General features: G+C 31.2%; 3 protein-coding genes across 8 annotated transcripts; 2 read left to right on the top strand and 1 right to left on the bottom strand.

The window, feature by feature from the left end:
• The first annotated feature begins 263 nt into the window (after positions 1–263).
• On the top strand, positions 264–14023 carry LOC113393484 (uncharacterized). Of its 6 annotated transcripts, none has more exons than XM_026630402.2 (17): positions 264–508; positions 2259–2357; positions 4816–4890; positions 5442–5555; positions 5948–6097; positions 6452–6538; positions 6741–6930; positions 7612–7740; positions 8466–8507; positions 8596–8665; positions 9143–9309; positions 9484–10257; positions 10413–10720; positions 10951–11120; positions 12248–12424; positions 12965–13068; positions 13295–14023. In XM_026630402.2, exons 2-17 carry the CDS (start codon positions 2325–2327, stop codon positions 13597–13599), a joined length of 2895 nt encoding a protein of 964 aa, XP_026486187.2. In that variant the 5' UTR covers positions 264–508; positions 2259–2324; the 3' UTR covers positions 13600–14023. The 6 variants fall into 6 exon arrangements, with proteins under 6 accessions (XP_026486187.2, XP_026486196.2, XP_064075265.1 ...); XM_026630411.2 differs by lacking the exon at positions 264–508 and adding an exon at positions 547–702; XM_064219195.1 differs by lacking the exon at positions 264–508 and adding an exon at positions 633–698 and having other exon boundaries at positions 13325–14023.
• A 370-nt stretch (positions 14024–14393) lies between these two features.
• On the bottom strand, positions 14394–16022 carry LOC113393922 (carbonyl reductase [NADPH] 3-like). Its single transcript, XM_026631045.2, has 2 exons — positions 15340–16022; positions 14394–14734 (listed from the first exon to the last, which is right to left on the bottom strand). Exons 1-2 carry the CDS (start codon positions 15971–15973, stop codon positions 14526–14528), a joined length of 843 nt encoding a protein of 280 aa, XP_026486830.2. The 5' UTR covers positions 15974–16022; the 3' UTR covers positions 14394–14525.
• Positions 16023–16881: 859 nt separating this feature from the next.
• On the top strand, positions 16882–17253 carry LOC113393932 (protein lethal(2)essential for life-like). The gene has a single exon (XM_026631057.2). The coding sequence runs from the start codon at positions 16882–16884 to the stop codon at positions 17251–17253; it is 372 nt and encodes a 123-aa protein (XP_026486842.2).
• The last annotated feature ends 1522 nt before the right edge of the window (positions 17254–18775 follow it).

Raw genomic sequence — 18775 nt, 5'->3', positions numbered from 1 at the left:
TTGTAAAAGTGCTAATATTAAGTATGAGTATGATATGAAATATCGCAGAGCAACTCCGTAACCGTAAAAAATCTGTTGTATCTGTATTAATGACATAAACAATTGCCATATAAAATATTTTGTAATTGAAGACAATAATTAAAACTTTCTATTAAATCGTAAACCAATAATTATATATAATTTAAATATATTTTTGTATTTTTATAATTTTATTACAATTTATAAAATACTCATTCATTATTCAAAATTAAAAAGCAAATGAATTGTCTATGGAATCACAGAACGGAATCTTGTAAAAGATTAGGCCATTTCATAAAACAAATGTATAGTAACTCGCAGAAAATATCTTCGGGACAGTTGTATTTATTTCAGCTTTGCATTTTAATTTAAATTGAATCGTGAACCGCAATATAGGCCCCTTCTAGAGGATTCATCTACGACTCTAGCGGAAGGGTTAGCAGTCTTGATTCTGCAATAGAAAAAGATTTGCATTGAGAGGAGACGTAAGGTAAACATCGATTTATTTTCTCCAAAATTGGAATCGGTCGACGTTATTATTGAGTAAATATTTCTAAATGATTTATATAGTGCCTCGAGTGTTTATAATTATTTTTAGTGCATCCTTATACGAAATGAAAGTTTGACTTATGCCACATATTCTTTTGAATGGCAGCTGGCGGACGTACTTTAGCGTAATAGTAGGTACATAAAATGCTACGTAAACCGTATACTAGTGTTATGCATTATTATTTTACTGTTTCTATAAGTGATTGAGTATTTTAGTTTATTTCCAGACCTACGTAGATATAGTGAATTGAATTGTTTTTTCCACTGTGAAATGTCAAATTAAGAACTTGTCAAAGCTAGGTTGAGTCATTGTTGCAATCACTTAATCTTTCCAAGTTATTACTAAAAAACCTACTTACATTGTTTACTTTTACTAAAAGTCATATTCAAGCTTTGGGTAATAATTTTTTTTCAATAATATTATGATACATTGTTTTTATAGGGCTTACATATATGATATTTCTTATGAAAACTATCTAAATGGTAAAGTACTTTATTGTTCTGTGAATCTATTGTGATTCATTCATAAATAAAGTACATAAAAACAATAACATATTTAAATATTTCTCCATTTTCTTGCTTACATGTTATTTTAATATTTGGATAACTTATTGCAATTCATACGAGGTAACTTTCACCTAAACAAATAAAACTGTTATAAACAATATAACACTTATCATTTTTAACATAAAATGCTAATCACTTAAGATATAAAACTGATAATTATTATAAAAATAACTATATTTTTATAATAATGATTTTCATTTAATTAATATATGAAAAGTATTTAAAAAATAAGTAAGATTGAGTATATTTTGCAGTTTTAGGTTTTTTATTATTACATTTCATTCTTTATATTTTTAATTGTAACAGATTTTTCAACATTTTAAAGAGGACCAGTAGTGAATGCAATAGTTTAAGACTCTATTTTTCTTGCATTAAAAAGATTGATCAAATACACATTACTAGAGAAAAATATTTAATTTTGATTATATTTTCAAAACTATACTATACTTTAATTTTCTGAATGTTAAAGGAACTTCACAGAAAACATTTTTTTATAATGCTCTTTATCCAAATACATAATTATATTCGGATATTTTAAAGAGTAATTTGAATGGTATATTGTATCAAGTTTTCTATTATTTTTTCATGTATTACATTTATTCAGAAATAAATCAAATAACATATTTTTTTGTATGTAATTTAGAATATTTATAAAATGTTCTTGTTTAACAGTAATAAGGAAAATATCTTTAAGTATAATTTTGTATGAGTTATGTGTAATTTTGAATTGTATATGTAACTTTATATAAAAGTATTTTTTTTAACTGAAATTTCAACAATATACTCCATAACTTACAATAGCAATTCTAAATGCTAACAGCTAATCACATACATACCTTTCTAATATTACTTACATAACATATCATTGAAGCTTTGATTACATCTCATCAAATACCTTACGTTCTCTGCAATATACTGAGGATTTATTTGCGTGTATTCACTCAGTATTTCAAAATGATAAATATCTTATAACCCAATAAATATGTTTGTTTGTGTGTTGAAGTGCCAAATTTAATATACATAGAGGTTCTCAATTAAATAAAATACTAATATGAGTACAGTTTGTTCATGGTTTGTTGTTGTATGTGTATTTTTCGATATATAAATGTGTTGTTTAATTTCAGGTAAAAGAGGCACGGGTTTGTTCACATATACTGAAAAGTACAGAACATTTAGCTCTTAGGGCTAGGATGTCAGTGTTGAATCAGAGTGGAGAAGAGCAGGTAATTTCGAGAGATATTAAATCACAAGCATAATCATTGTTTAGAATTTTGAATACCTGTATTAATAAGGTACAATTTTATTGAAACAGTCTATAATTTCTATACAAGCTTATGTATAATAATCATATTCCAAAAGCTCTATTCAATGATAATAATAATATGACTTTTACATAAATCTTAGTAATAAATGAGGAGACATCTTTTTTTTTACTTAAAACTTTTACCAAGTGCTGCATGTTTTTGAAAAGGTTTTAGTATATAATACATAGCAAACAATGCATGTCAATGGTTTTGCTTATATCAGACTAAAACAGTTGTCAATTTCAAAATGATTTATAATAACTTTTTAGTACTAAGTTAAAAGGAAAGAAAATTATAATGGAAGTATTTAATTGATATACTAACAAGTTAAATTGTGAAGTGGAATTTTATTTATACATTCTTTATTTACATTTCTATGGTCTAATAATCTTTATTTTAGCTACAGATTATTGTTATGTATGATCTATACATGTTGGTGATTTATTTCTTGTAATATGATATGAAAATATGGTCAGTATAGTCAATATAGTTTTATTGATTAATGGAAAAATAATGTACTCAAATTCTAATGTTTCTTTAACTAAAACTCATAACTAAAAACTTTAAGGGTCCCAATAAGTTTCTGGTTCGTTCGTACTAATAGGATATAGTTTTTGGTATGCAAAAATATTTTTTTTATAAATATTTTAATAAAATAAAGTAATAGTAGCAGCTGTAACACCTTAATTTATTTACTTAATAGTGTAGAGTGTACAAACTTGAACATTCAGACATTTTCTTGATGACAAATGTTCTTTGATATGCTTTTGTTGGTGGTCACGTCAGACGGGTTTTGATGGGATGAAATATATATATATATATATAATATAAACATGTATTATATAATTATGACATTTTTTATTACTTCTGATATAAGAATTTTTTAGTGAGACATAGCTCAATACAGGACAAATGATTTTATACCATTAACAACCATTCAACAAAAAAGTTTCTGGAAAACTTGTAAAAAAATCTGATATCTTTATAGTATGTTTTGGTTTCCATTATGAGGGTATCCGAACATAATTTAAAGATTTCTATGTAGTTGATATATTAACAATGGAGGAATATGATGACTGATTAATTTCCCTATTTTTTTTTCCTTACTAGGAGGCAGGAAGCCTTTGCGACATTAACAAGCTGTTTTAATGACAGTGTGTTTGAAATTGTATTAGTATTTTTTGGTTTTCGTTTAAACTGGGTCAATAGATAAAGTAATAAATACTAACTGTATTTGAACTGTCCATTAATATTAATGAGGTATCCATAAAGATTACAAGTTGTGATTGGTGGGTGTGGCCTAAACAAGACATGTTGAAAACAAAATAGGTTTTACTAATTATTTTGTAATTATTAAGGTGTATTTTAGTAATGATTTGTTGTCATTCTTTTAATTTATTTAAATATTTACATAAATTACGTATATAATGTGAATTAATTTTTATATATTATTTATTATAATTTTAATCGTAAATTGTTACACATAAATTAATTTTAATGTCTATAGAATTATATAGTGAGTGTTTTTTTAATTATTTTATCTTTGGGTAACATTTAGTACACTAACATTAATTTAGTGTTGTTAACATACATATTAAAGAGACACAGTTTAAGTTTTTCAAATTTTATTCAATATATTAGTACAGAGTTATGCGTCTTGCTAATAATAATACTTTCTTTAAAACGTTTTCTCGGCATTTGTCAGATCTTTATATGATTTCCGGTTGATCTCCATTCTTTTAAGGTGAAATACATTGTATTACAAATAATATTCTATCAAGAGTTTAGAATCACATAGGCTAGATCATGAAGATGGATGGTTTTCGCGAAACGAATATTTGTACGTCACACACTTTGTACAATCGGAATGACATTTTTAATGTTTCGATTGCCGCAGTTAATATATCCGCCAGTAAATATATATTTAAAACTGAAAACTAACAAATATTATTGATATTCATTTATTTTTAGTTTATACTAATACAACCAGCTTGTATATTATATTGAATATAAAAAAAACTAACAATTAATTTAAAGTAAAAAAAAACCTTAAGGAACTACTAATATTACCTGAATGTACAGAATAGAATAAAATTAAATTCTATAAAATTACAAAATGCTGCAGTAAATAGCATATACATATATGTACGTCTTTTAACCAAGTTACTAAACAATATTGGGTTTAATAAACTGTAAAATACAGTGTACTTATAGCCCAGTCCCTTAGCTGGTCTAAGGACTACTTTCTTGTTGGTCTGTTCAAGAAAGGCCTTAAAGAATTGCAGATTAAGAAGACTGTGTAAATTGTAAATTGTTTGCCTACCTCTGATTTGTAATATACAATAGTGTTTATTCATAATATATTTTTTGATTTCAGGTGGAATGTCCCCTGTGTATGGAACCCTTGGAAGTGGACGATCTCCACTTCTATCCGTGCACATGTGGTTATCAAGTGAGTTATGTTTATTATATCATATTATATTATAAATCTCATAAACACATACACTGATGTTGAAGAAAATCTCTAGAGGTTTAAAATACTTGTACTAAAACTTTACTTACCTTTATAACACATCAGAAAGAGATTGCATTAATTTTCCTATTAATATACTTAGGCTTAAGTATTTTATCTAGGAAGGGTACCAATATCTAATACATGAGTACATTATACCTAAATGGTAGGTAAAATAATGATTCACTAATTAATGTTGTGACCTTTTTTATACAACAATTTATTTAAGTTTTTAAGGGGGAAATATATAGAAACAGCAACAGGTTGAAGCCTTATTGAAGTAAGCTCTTACAAGTGCTTTTGACTTTTATTTTGTAAACTGTTGCATGACAATCATAAGTCAAATTATACCAATGTAAAATATATACAGTATATTGTATGTATGTTATTATAACAATAAAATAATAAGAAATAACTATGTAACAGTAAGATCCTTAAGTGTTTATCATATCTAATGAATTATTTAAGAAATTTACAATATTATCTTTCAGATATGCAGGTTTTGCTGGAATCGTATTCGGGAGGGCGAGAATGGCCTTTGTCCAGCTTGTCGGAAGGCCTATCCGGAAAACCCGGCAGATTTCACTCCTCTCAGTCAAGAACAGGTACACACATTTCTATCTTTGTTTGATACTACTTTTATAATTATGCTTGAAAAATCTCATAAACTCATAATTAAGTTAAACGAGGACATGATATTTTGTCATACTATTATAGTAATCATGAATAGTATATTAATTACCATGAAAATAAATAACATAGCATGTCTGATGATATTCAATGACATATTGATAAGGATTTTAAGGTTTTTTAATTATAATTACTGTGTATTATATTCTGGTTGTTGCATAGATAACACTAAAAAATAATAAAATAATATTGTTGAAAATGGTGCTAAATATAGTTTTTTATAGCTAGAAGAAAATGATATGCATTGATTAAATTATGGCTATTTTTTACAAATTAAACTTTAAAAATTTAATACTCGTTTTTGTAGGTGGCCGCGATAAAGACGGAGAAGAAAGCTCGCGAGCAGAAGCGACGCAACAAGACTCTCGAGTCTCGGCGAGCGCTCGCGAACGTTCGTGTGGTCCAGAACAACCTCGTGTTCGTCGTCGGCCTACCCGTGCGTCTCGCCGACCCCGAGGTACGACATCAGTATTATAAAATCTTACTAGTAAATCTTGAAAACAAATTAATATAATACCAGAACAAAATTATCTATATGATAAGATAAGAATAAAAAAATGGGTTTACCTTAATGTTTAAATTAATGTTTTCAAGAAAAGTTTTCTGTATTAATATATAAATAATAATAATAATAGACTGAGATATATTACTGGCATAAGAGTTATAACATTATTTGCCATACAGCCTTGTTGTTGGAAAGTTATACATTTTCGCCTTCCCCACAAACTTAGATCTATGTTTGTATATCACAGTTTATTCTGTTTTTGTGTAAAAATTTACATATAACCATATATTTTTCTTATATTTCCAGATCCTAAAGCGGCAAGAGTACTTTGGCAAATACGGCAAAATTCACAAAGTAGTTATAAACCAAAGTACTGCATACGCAGGGTCACAGGTGAGAGCTATGTTTATCGATTCCCATAGAAAAAATAGTTAAATAGACTGTTGTCCTAAAAATCGTTTACTACTAAAAGAAATATAAATTCGTACAATCGAAAAAATATTTTTGTACACTGTTTATTGTCCGAGATATATATTAAAATTTTTGTGAATTCGTAAAAATGATAGGGCGTGGCCACTCCTGTTTCGCATTGCAGGGTCCGTCCGCGTCGGCGTACGTGACGTACGTGTCCCCGGCGGACGCGCTGCGCGCCATCCAGGGCGTCAACAACGTGACGCTGGACGGGCGCGTGCTGAAGGGCTCGCTCGGCACCACCAAGTACTGCGCCAACTTCATGAAGAACATGCCCTGTCCCAAGCCCGACTGCATGTACCTGCACGAGCTGGGTCCGTACCGCCGCTCTCCTCTACTTTATACTAATATAATTAAGATACTATTGTTTGAAAGACGACGTCCCACTGAACTTGGCTACTGAGATCTCGTGTTCCTTGGATGTGTAATTGAACTGGAACACTGAACCTATTTCATCAAATACGCTTTATTTTCAAGGAATTAACCGTCGAGACAATAGTAGAATAAAAAGCAATATGTATTTGGGTTGATAGAGTCAGAGAGCCAGGAAGAGTTCAAAAGGCGGCGACCATTCAGATTCTATATTATACAGAGCACTGGAAAATAAAAAATGTATTTACATTCAATTAATTAAAAATACTAAAAGCAGTGCCTTTGAAATCTACAAGCAAATAAACGTAACAAATATAAATTTTGCACAAGTGTTTAATTTAATAAAATATAATTTTGTTTACTGGAAATCTTACGCACATATTTAGATTATTAATTGAGTATTATAGCCTATAAACTATTCATATTAATCACGCATATAAATAGTGTACTTCTGTTATCCGCCGAGCAGATCCGAATGTAAATGATATTTGGCAGTGACCCAAGACATATTTCCCTGAATTGTCTACTAAAATAATTATCGAGACCAAATGAACTGTAAGGTCGCTAGGTTTAGTATCGATTACTTAAAAGTGAATCAATAATACATCGTGGCATAATTTTAGGAGATCCAAAGGCATCGTTCACGAAAGAAGAGATGCATGCCGGACTGCACCAGGTCTACGAGCGGCGCCTTCATCAGCAACTGTTGCAGGCGCAGCGAGACCGCCCCGACGACAAGCACGCGCAAGATGGTGAGCATCACACACTACTAACACCCATTCATCTGCCACCTGCTACCTGCCACCTGCCACCTGCCACCTACTTGCTACACACTACAACCTGCCAACTTTATACAGTCTATCGTCCTATCGAAGATGGATTATTAAATTAAATTTATCATTCATTAACTATACACACAAACACAATTATTTACTATATGTTGTACAAAACACAGACTTAATGATAAAAGTATACTACCAGCTTATCTTAGCTAGTGAGGAAATAATTTGTGCAAAAGAAAAATAAATGTATTTACAGAAAATCGGTGTACTCATCATACATACATACACGGACATATTATTTGAAAATATTAAATAATAAGTTTTATGTTATATACCTACATGAAATCACATGGTTTGATACAAAATTGTACACTTGTATACGCCCACATCTCTCGTATGTACAGACCTTAGGATCAGCAATCTTATAAGTTAGCCAATGAACCTACAAGATATCATATTTATGCTGTAAATAAGGCGACGGACACAAATGCACCTATTAATTAACAGAATGATGTAAACAAAATAAAAAAAAAACTTGTAGTTGTTTTAATAGTACAATAAATATGGCATTGAAATTGAGGCCAAGTAATAAATATACTTTTTATTATAAAATGTAGTTGTTATTCCTATATAAATAAAGTAAAATGGAACGGAGTAATTGATATTCTTAATTTATTATATGTTATCCATTTCAGGTAATTCTAGTACGAATGCAGAAAAAGGCAGTTCTAAAGATGGTAAGCCAGGATATTTATGTTTCAAGGTTATTTTATTAAGATTATTTTTAATGAAGTGAATCTAATTATCGTTAAAATATCATTTCAGGTAATCAATCGAACTTTATACCGACAACAGTGATCACATCGTCTCAAATAAATATAGTCAGCACATCTAAGTAAGTATATCTTATGTCGTTAATATATTAAATACACAAATGTGTATTTTTTCAATGTAATTTATATTTATTTCGTTTTGTATTGCAATGCATATATGAATTATGAATTTATCGTATCTTTAATAAAATACCGCAGATCATTTTATTTTTTTAATATTAAAAAGTATTAATAAACAAGGCATATTATACTGTTTGAGTATAACATTGATGATAAAAAAGCTTGGAGATAGTATTTGTTGATTTTCATATGGGCGCACATAAATTTAATTGTAATTAATGATTATGCATGCACATGTTTGTTGGAAAAGAGTAAATAGTGATTGCCGGTGCTTAGTAGAATCTACATTCCAACTGGTTATATATTATTAATATTTATAATATTAATATTTTGTAAAATGACCATTTAAAAGTGCTTGTAAAAGTCTACTTGATTAAAGTATGTTTTTTACTAATTGTAACATCCGTCACTCACAATAGATCAAAGAAAGATTCGGTAAATGGTAACGGCAACAGTAACGGCAGTAGCAGCAGCAATAGTAGCACTAATGGCACAAGTGTTGGCAAAGAGGCTTGGCCCAGCCTTGGATCGTCACCACCCGCAGACAGCCCCGCCCGGAAACAGAACAGTCCCAAGCCGCATACAGGTTAGTTCATGAAAATGCAGCAGTCTTGCAACATTATAGAACTGAAAAGATTGAAATTATTTTTAGGATATATATTTTATTAAATATTATGTTCCTAAAACTAACCACCATTTGCATTATTAATCGTGTTTTAAAAAAAATACCGTTGTTTACACATGTTATATTCTTTTCCAGTTAAGTCACAAGAAAATGGCACATCAGAATCGTCCAGTCCAACGCAGCTACAAACACAACAGTCTCAAACAAAACATAGCAAAGAAAATCACACAGACAGCAAGCCAAGCAGAAGTAATAAGGACAGCAATAACACAAATGGACAGCCTAGCAAGAAAAGCAAATCAGAAAGCAAATCAAAACAGAAGAATAGTAATAGTATTATAAATGAAACAAGCGAAACAGAAATTGTCGATAGCAAACCAGAACAGACTAGTCCAAATAGTACGCAGACACAGCAAAACTCAGTCTTCGATAACGACACACAGAGCTATTTATCAAATGAATTAGATGAATTGGAATCAGATAGACACAGCCTGTTGGAAAACCACGATTTATTAGACAACAGCGATCACAGCCTACTAGACGACGATAATACACACAATCTACTAAATGATGCCAATAACGAAGTTATGATGATGCAAAGGCATAGAGAAATGCTCGCAGGGCTAGTCGATAATAACCATTTATTGCCTCAAATGAAAACCCCACTAGTGAATGGTTACGGGTTGTTAGACAGGGATACAATGAGTTATCTAGGTAATGATAGGCAGATTAGTCAAATTAACCATGGTCTGATGGACCAGAAGGAAATGCTGCTCAGAGAACGCAGTCGGAGCAGCCTGCTAATGAGACAGAACGAAATGCTGGCTAGGCAGCATAATGTAATGGTGGAACCAAAGCATTATGTGCCAAATTCTAGTATAGGACTTGAGTCTGCTAGTGAATTATTAGGTAAGGTAAACGTTTACGTTCAGAATCATCGTTATATTGAATTCAATAATAATCTTGACACTGACATACTACATTTCAGATTACTTTTTTTATATGTGATATTAAAGCAATGTTTGTTTAATCGAGATTAACGTAAACAGCCTGTGTCTTTTCAGGTGCTAATTTTCATCCAAATCACAATATGCTTCCACCGTTCGGTATGAGAGTAGACAATTCAATGGGCTCAAGCTCTTTAGGGAACACAATAACAAACACACTAACCGCAAACTCCTTGTCTAATCCTATTTCCGCAAATACATTGGCGAACTCTATGGGCACGAACAGTTTAGCTGCAAATTCAATGGGAAGTTCCATGGGCAGTTCTATGGGTGGGTTCATGTTGCACACACAGCAGATGCCGCAGATGCAAAACTCACAGATGCAGAGCGGTCTCGTCAATGGATTCGATACGCCACAGTCTGCTGTGAGTTGGAAATGATTTTATTTCAAATATAACACCATCAATTTTGTTTGTCGATAACAAAACAATGATAGTTAAAATTAAATAATATCATAAAGTACATGAAACATGTATATTTTTAACTTGTTTCAAATTCTTAGATAAAAAAATCTACACTAAAAAAAATAATTAATCAGTCGAGTTGATGTAGCTATAATAAGTAACCTATACGTAATTGACACATCACTTTACAGAGCGAAGGTCGTTATCAGGCTGAGACTATGGATAAGTTCTTCACGGACTTCCACAAGGCGCAACAGATGCGGTTGCTGCTGGCTCGAGGCGAAGAGAGGCGTCTCGAACGAGACCTGCCGCCACACGCCATGCTCAGCGCGGAGAGACTTGAGATGGAGCACAAGCACAGGTACTTAAAATGTTGCTACACTAGAAGCGATAACATAAGTCCTGGTTTTGTGAACTCATGAATTTGATGTTAGCAATGTCATTTATGTCCAGTTACTACAATCAATAAGCCATTATAATAGTAACAATATATAACTAGGGCACCAAACATTCTTTAAACAAAAATTTTAAATAAATTAAAATCTTGCTTGACGCTTCTGAATATATACTTAATAATGTGCTGTAAACATGTAACATAAAAGTATAAGACTTAAAGAAATTGTGACGATCATCATGTTATCAGTATTAAGAACAACCTTATTAAGCTAGTTGCAAATGTTACCCGATTGCACAGTGTTAAAATTCTTGTGTTAGGCAATATATGCGTTTTTACAATAGGATCCCACCCAGAAAGGTCAAAATTATTCAACCGTAAAATCTTTAAGGAACTATTCTGTTAAATAATATTATTAACCTAATTATTTCTTAGATGATAACATCTTGGAAAGATAATATCGCCTCAAGGTCATTTCAAATAGAATGATTAAAACTTGCTTAGTAAATACAATTCTTGAAAAAAAATATAGGTTCAAAAAAATATGTTTCTCTGAGTTTCTATCGTCGCTCCTTCTTAGGTCTAAGGGGTTTCTTTCCGTACCAGAAGTAGATTTTATTTTGATAATTAATAGTGTAAGTTTTGACTGTGACTTTAAATTCGTCATTCTTACGGATTATAGTGTTTCAAAAGCTTAGTAAGTTTCGACGTCGCATGTATGCGACAAATAGGAATAATTTCAATGGCTACACGTTATAACTCAATAAAGATCGGTAATTAATCTTCAATTATGTTTCGTTAAATATAAGAATCTGGCATTAATATATGAATATCACAATCTAGATGTATGCTGGATTTAGTTTTAAAAAAAAATTACTTGTCAATTATAAAAATAATTTATTCGAGTTTATGAAAATCATTAAATTTACTTTTATACGTTTAATTTGGGTTGTGTCTTCATGGTTTACTAATATCGGACATCAATATATTGTTGCTAATATCAATAATCCTTAAGCTACTATTTATCAATTGTTTTGGATTTTAATTAATTAAAGATACTGCAATACCCTCAATATTAGTATGCTATGTTCCAGAATGAGCAACATGCGTGCAAACGACGTGAGCGCGTGCGGGGGCGGCGCGGGCGCGGCGGGCGGGCGCGCGGCCGGCGACGGGGACGACGACCTCGACTTCGACCCCTTCAAGGAGACGCAGAAGGCCTTCGCGGAGATGATGGAGACCGAGGTCAAACACAACACCATCTCCAGCGGGTATGTGTGCGTCACATTTTATCACAGTTACTTATAATTCACTATCAATTGCTTTAACTATTCGATTGCTTTAAGTAACCGTAGTTGCAATAGTAAACGCGTAATTTGCTCTCGCAAATCGTATTTATATTGTATTTGCAAACAAAATTGTTTTGGAAATTAACACATACTAAGTTACTATTTTTACGGTTTCTGAGAAAAGTTATTTTAAAATATAACGATTTTATGGAAAAGTTCATAAAGTAAATAAATGCTTCTATAAAGACCTTAGTATTTCACCTAGTATTGCTAATATTATTATAATAAGGATTGTTAAAATATCAGTTGATTTTTAATATAAATACACTATTATTTTGTAAAACATGTCACCTTGCACTAAAAGTGTCACCTGTGACGGCTAAAGTAACGCATCTTTTTATTTCTGTAGTATTCGGTTTGTTCGAGAAATCTAGATTGTTCTGGACAAATTTTAAAGAAATCATTTTGTTTTGTTTTTTATGTATGTTCTTTTTGCTACAACTATAATTATAAATATTCCAGTGACAATATGGATTGCGTGCGCCGGTCACGTCTGCCTCCGCCCGGTTTCAGCCACATGAACGCGTTCGGCATCGGAGTACCCCGCCACCAGACACACCATCAAAGTAAATTAATCATAATATTTTTTTATATAGCAGAACGGATATAGTAATTTCTTAATCGTTGTGTACAATATTTTGTGTAATCTGGGTAAAGATAAATAAAAATTATACATGATATGACTTCTATTTATAAAATCGTAGCCGATTTGCTGGAACATCAGCATTATAGCATTAGAGACTCACTCTAATTTGCTTAACACTGTGAGTTCAACGGCATAAACGATTCCAGGTTACAATTCGAACAACGCAATGTTCTCAGACTGGACACAGATGGACCCTGCCATCATGTCGACCTCGGTTAACTTCGGCAAGGCACCGCCAGCGCAGGGGACCCTCAGTCAGCAGCAGCAAGAGCTTTTCGCGCGCTTCAACCACCTGCAAGTGCAGCCCAACGGTGTCAAGCTCCCCCAGTGGCCACAGCAAAAGATGTGGCCCCTACAACACGGCGCGCCCTACAATGCGATCCCCCTGCCCCCGGGCTTCGCCCCAGCTAAGAACGCGCAACACCCCGCCGAGTGCATCGACGCCAAGTAGACCCACCGCCTCAAAAACAGCGGATACTATATTTTCTATTATTCTCTTTCCGTTGGTGATGTGATCGATAAATCTTTGTATTAAGAGAGCATATTTTAAACGAGAGAAATATGATAACAAAGGAATTTGTAAAATAAATTAACCTATTTGTTTTATTTAAAAAAAATGTTTGATTTATTTTTACTATATCTTATAGTTTCGGCTCCCCGCGTCTTATCATATTTCTTAGATTTCGTTCTGTTAATATTCTCGACTGAAGATATATGTATATTCGTTATATATTATATACTTGCTAGAACATAGCCCTGTTACATCAGATTATTTTTTCTATATAAAAATGAGATGCCAATTTATCGGTTCAGTTTTGTACATTATTGAGCCATTATTCATCATTGAAAAGATCATTAAAATTGAAGTATTATCACTGATTCTTTTAATACATACACCTACATTACCGCAATATATTACAGGCATAATGTAATTACAAATAACATACAAGATAAGTAAATAAAGTATATATTTAATGTTATAAGAAATATAATAAACAAAATGTTCTGAAATATTTATATCACTTAATATGACCAAGTAAAATTCAAATAGATTCATGACTAAAAGCTATTATAGTAACAAGATCAAATAAATTACACTTTTATACCCTAAGAAAAATATTTTTTATCAAACTATTGAACCATTATAAAAAAAAAAAAATTGTCAATTTGTGCGAAATGTTAAGTACGGAAATATCCGAAAAGATATATTTCATCTTCATTCCTAATTATGTCATTGATTATTGAAATTGACAATGATTCAAAGAAAAATAAATGGTTCGCAATTTATTTCCCAAACTTAGAAAATTTAAATGACTTAATTCTTAATTAATTGCTGTTTTGTGTTACACAAATGATATGGATGTATTTAAGGTTATATTATAAAGGTTTTCCGTCAATATATCCCCGTGGATCCGGTCCATCCCATGGTACAGTGTCACCATTGTGCCATACATATAAACCGCCGGTTTCAGGTGTAAGTGCTAATTTCATCACCACTTCAGCAGCTTGTTCTGGACTCACAGTACCAGCTCCTCGTGTCATATCTGACATTACATAACCGGGGTGCACGCAATTTACTAAAATACCTGAAACAATGTTTTAATTTTATTTATGTACTATTACATATTATTTATCAGTAACATTCGAAGTGGAAACAAGTTATTTTTTTTCATGATTGGAGAAACATTTTTAAATAGTTGAATTGATACACTCAAGCATTTATCTTCAGGTAGTCAATTGGTACGTCTACGTTCCGGTATTTTTATAACTATAAAAACCGGTTTTTGAAACGCTATTTTGTATTAACACCGTCTTTTTCGTCAATTGGACAACGTTCAGCATTAATAAATAGAAGGTGGATTTAAGTTATACTTAAATAATACCATAAAATAAACCTAATGTTCAATAGTTACCAACTACACAGTTCTATTTGATTAATTTGGAAAATACAAATTGATATATCATACAATAAATCGCATTTATAATTAATTGGTGCATTTGTTACTTCTTCACAACTTTATGTACGATGAATCTGGTTTTTTATATATAATATGAGGGCTAGGACGATTATAAATTTTCTATAAACGACTGATAAACGACTGACAGCCACGGGAAATGGCTGTTGTCTCCACTTATAAATACAATTTATTTATTTATATATGTATATTAATTTCTATACAATTTTACATACCTCTTTCTTTAAATCTCCGATTCAGTATAAAAGTATAGGCATTTAAACCAACTTTTGACACCACATAAGGCGAATCGCCCCAGCCGTCTAAAATTTCTCTGTTAAATTTTACAGAATCTATGTATTTCTTCATTAAACTCTTTAAATCAGTTAAGCTAAGATTAGGATTGCTTATTTCTTTTCTTAACTTCTCTGAAGGTATTCGTGATAAGTGTCCAGACGAACTTGAAATATTGAGAATAGTACTATGATCATTCATAAAAGGTAAAATTGCTTCAGTAAAGTTAACTAAAGCGAAAAAGTTAATTAATAAAGTTTGTTCTGCTTGGTTAATCTTAGATTCTTTTGAATCTTTCAGAAACAGAACTCCAGCATTGTTTATTAACAAATCAATCTTACGTGATTTTAAAAATGAACATAAATTGAACACACTTTTTTCATCGGTTACGTCGAGCTGGTAGTACTGAGGTGTATAACCTAATTTCTGTAATTCTTGACAAGCATTCTTACCACGATCTTCGTTTCGTGATGTTAAATATACTGAGCCCTTAAAATTTTGACATAAACCTTTGACGATGGCAAAACCTAGGCCCTTATTAGCACCTGTTACAATCGCAATTTTGTATTCACTCATAGTTAGTTGCCTTAACAATTTATTTATATCAACATCAAAACAGCGTTACTCTTATTATTACTTACTGATTCTTAGTCGGTATCTTAAAATTGCGTGTAGATATTGCGGTATTTATAATTTATTAGTGATAACATTCGAGTTTACATACATATACCTATATATTTTCGTTAACAAGTGCGTAACACAAAGAAATACTTTTGAGTAATTGAATTGCTTGGTTACTCTGATAAAACTTAATTTATTGATATGAAAGCAAAGCTAGTGAATTTATTTGGAGCCTGGTAAATTCGACCAGCAGAATGTCTGAAATATAATTATTTTATTTGTAAAAAAATTGAGATATTCTTAAAGCGCTTATTAATAATTCGTAATGCTTGTAATAGTGATATAATTTTAATGTCCTTGAGAACTCTCTAAAAAACTATCAAATCAAAGATACCATTATTCGTCAAACAAAAAGTGCTTTTTAAATAAACAAATTAAATAGAGAATTAATTATGGCACAAACATATGTCTTTTAATAAAATGAAAATATTCAAGCACAATATAGCACAGTGAATTAGTGAAGTGTGCAGTAATAAATAAAAATCTAATCATTTTATTTTGTTCTGTACGATCTATATTGTCATTATTTTATAAGATTGGTAGCATTGTTTTCTGTCATTGCCAGTGTGAATAAATGAACTTTACTTACTGACTGATAACCATCGATTAATAATAATTAAGATATACATACGTATATAGAACTTCATTCATTCGTTCGTTCCGGTATCAGCTGAGCCGAGTACTGACGTCTGACTGAGTAAAACAGTTTGTTTATTTACTAAACTCGCAGTTTGAACATTCTAGAATAATAAAAGTCAAATATGTCTTTTTGGCCTACTACGAAACCTTTATTTGGTGACGAAATGGTTTTGCGTTCTATCGATTGGCTGGAAAACTTTCCATGGAGAAATGAAACAACAATAAAAAAAGATAAAGATAAGTATCGTATTTGTTTACATGCTAAGGATTTTTCTCCAGATGATATTACTGTCAAAACAGCGGATGGATTTATTGTTGTGGAAGGCAAGCATGAAGAGAAAAAGGATGAAGATGGTTACATTACGAGACATTTTGTAAGGAGGTACGCATTACCGGAGGGTTGTCGACCAGAGTCCGTGGAATCCAGATTGTCTTCGGATGGAATTCTTACGATCACTGCGCCTAGGAAACCGGTCGTTCGTCGCGACACAGTCATACCAGTTTCACACGAAGGCAGTGTTAAATCCAAATTGTAAAATCCAGTGAACATAATTAGTTTTAGAAACTTTGTGGTTATGTGATGTTAATGTATGAAATCAATTTATTAATATTATAATGTAACAGTATAATTTGGTGCATTCAATTAATGTATGAATAAGCCTGAACTTAAAGTCTGAGTTTATTCCTGAGTTTAATTTTGTGTAAATACTAAATAACTGAATCCGTTTTAATTGGTTTTACTTCTAAGTTTTATTGATAATAAATGTATATCGTGGCAATAAACTTGTCTATAAAATCTGTCTTCTTTTTTATTACTTTTATCAATTAGATCTTGGGGAAATTATTTAAAAGCACCTAGGTATGTAGTGAAGTTAAGTTTTAAAATGCTATCACACAATATTGTTTATTCCTCTATAATCTATAAGTACCTAACTGATATTACGTTCAATATTTTATATTAAAAAATAAACCAAAGAATGTTATTATTAATGTGTTTATATACATTTTGATCAATGCAGTCACGAGTACAGTCGGACTTGGATGAATTTTTATGACTACTTAGGGGAATAACTTCGATTTTTCGTGGACATTCTATGTACTGGTATATTTATTATATTCATGATTACTTTTATAAAGACATATGTTTAAAGGACCGACATGATCGGTTATCTTATGGAATCTCCAGTAACGATCAATTCTTGAACCGTTACTTGTCCAAGGATATTTATATAGCCTATTCTCTCTAGTAGATAATAAATATTAGACGGTATTGTTTTGATACGATGACATTAGTTTATGGTAGCTCTTATGTTGTTATAATGTAAATAATCCACTTTTTAGAAAGGATACACGAAATGTAAAAAGTCTTATAGAATGCCATGATTTTCTTAGCATTATTATCAATGCCAAATTTCAATATGCATATGAGTGGATCCACCTATAAGTGAATGACTAATTTACTGAAACGTGTAGCATTTCCGGTTAGAAATATTAATTTTTCGACCCTAGTGTATACAGTTCTTTTCATATATTTCATTTACTTTCTCCTTATAATGTCTTATGTCTTTGTACTTTGAGATAAAACGGTCGCTATACATATGATACTTGTTCTGTAGAAAAAAAAGTGCAATATTTTACCTAGGGGCAAAATAAAAAAATTTAAAATATTGACCCCTGATGTTATTTCTGTTAAAACATATAATCTGTTACTCTTCTGTGTGGTAGTGTATGCAGTTTAACAACAGGAACCTAACAAAAGGACAAATTACTTAAATTTAGCGGCGACTTTGTTAATTTTATGGAGTTGATCACACACCGTAAGAATTTAATCACTCACAAAGAAAGGAATCACTTGGTGGTAGGGCTTTGTGCAAGCACGTCTGGGTAGGTACCACCCACTCATCAGATATTATACCGCCAAACAACAGTCTGAGTACTGTTGTGTTCCGGTTTGAAGGGTGAGTGAGCCAGTGTAACTACAGGTGCAAGGGAGACAACATTTTAGTTCCCAAGGTTGGTGGCGCAATGGTGATGTAAGGAATGGTTAATATTTCTTAG

This window comes from Vanessa tameamea, chromosome 26 (assembly GCF_037043105.1).
Source record: "Vanessa tameamea isolate UH-Manoa-2023 chromosome 26, ilVanTame1 primary haplotype, whole genome shotgun sequence".
Taxonomy (NCBI): Eukaryota; Metazoa; Arthropoda; class Insecta; order Lepidoptera; family Nymphalidae; genus Vanessa; species Vanessa tameamea.
This window is presented reverse-complemented; position numbering and strand designations above follow the sequence as displayed.

What these genes read in the sequence shown, in the direction of transcription:
- LOC113393484 (XM_064219194.1), top strand. Translation starts at nt 648, where the DNA reads ATGCCACATATTCTTTTGAATGGCAGCTGGCGGACGTACTTTAGCGTA. An exon ending in AAAAGGCAGTTCTAAAGATG is followed by an intron (nt 8,508 to 8,595) that starts GTAAGCCAGGAT and finishes ATATCATTTCAG; the next exon opens with GTAATCAATCGAACTTTATA. An exon ending in GTCTGCTAGTGAATTATTAG is followed by an intron (nt 10,258 to 10,412) that starts GTAAGGTAAACG and finishes GTGTCTTTTCAG; the next exon opens with GTGCTAATTTTCATCCAAAT.
- LOC113393922 (XM_026631045.2), bottom strand. Translation starts at nt 15,973, where the DNA reads ATGAGTGAATACAAAATTGCGATTGTAACAGGTGCTAATAAGGGCCTA. An exon ending in TCGGAGATTTAAAGAAAGAG is followed by an intron (nt 14,735 to 15,339) that starts GTATGTAAAATT and finishes ACATTGTTTCAG; the next exon opens with GTATTTTAGTAAATTGCGTG.
- LOC113393932 (XM_026631057.2), top strand. Translation starts at nt 16,882, where the DNA reads ATGGTTTTGCGTTCTATCGATTGGCTGGAAAACTTTCCATGGAGAAAT.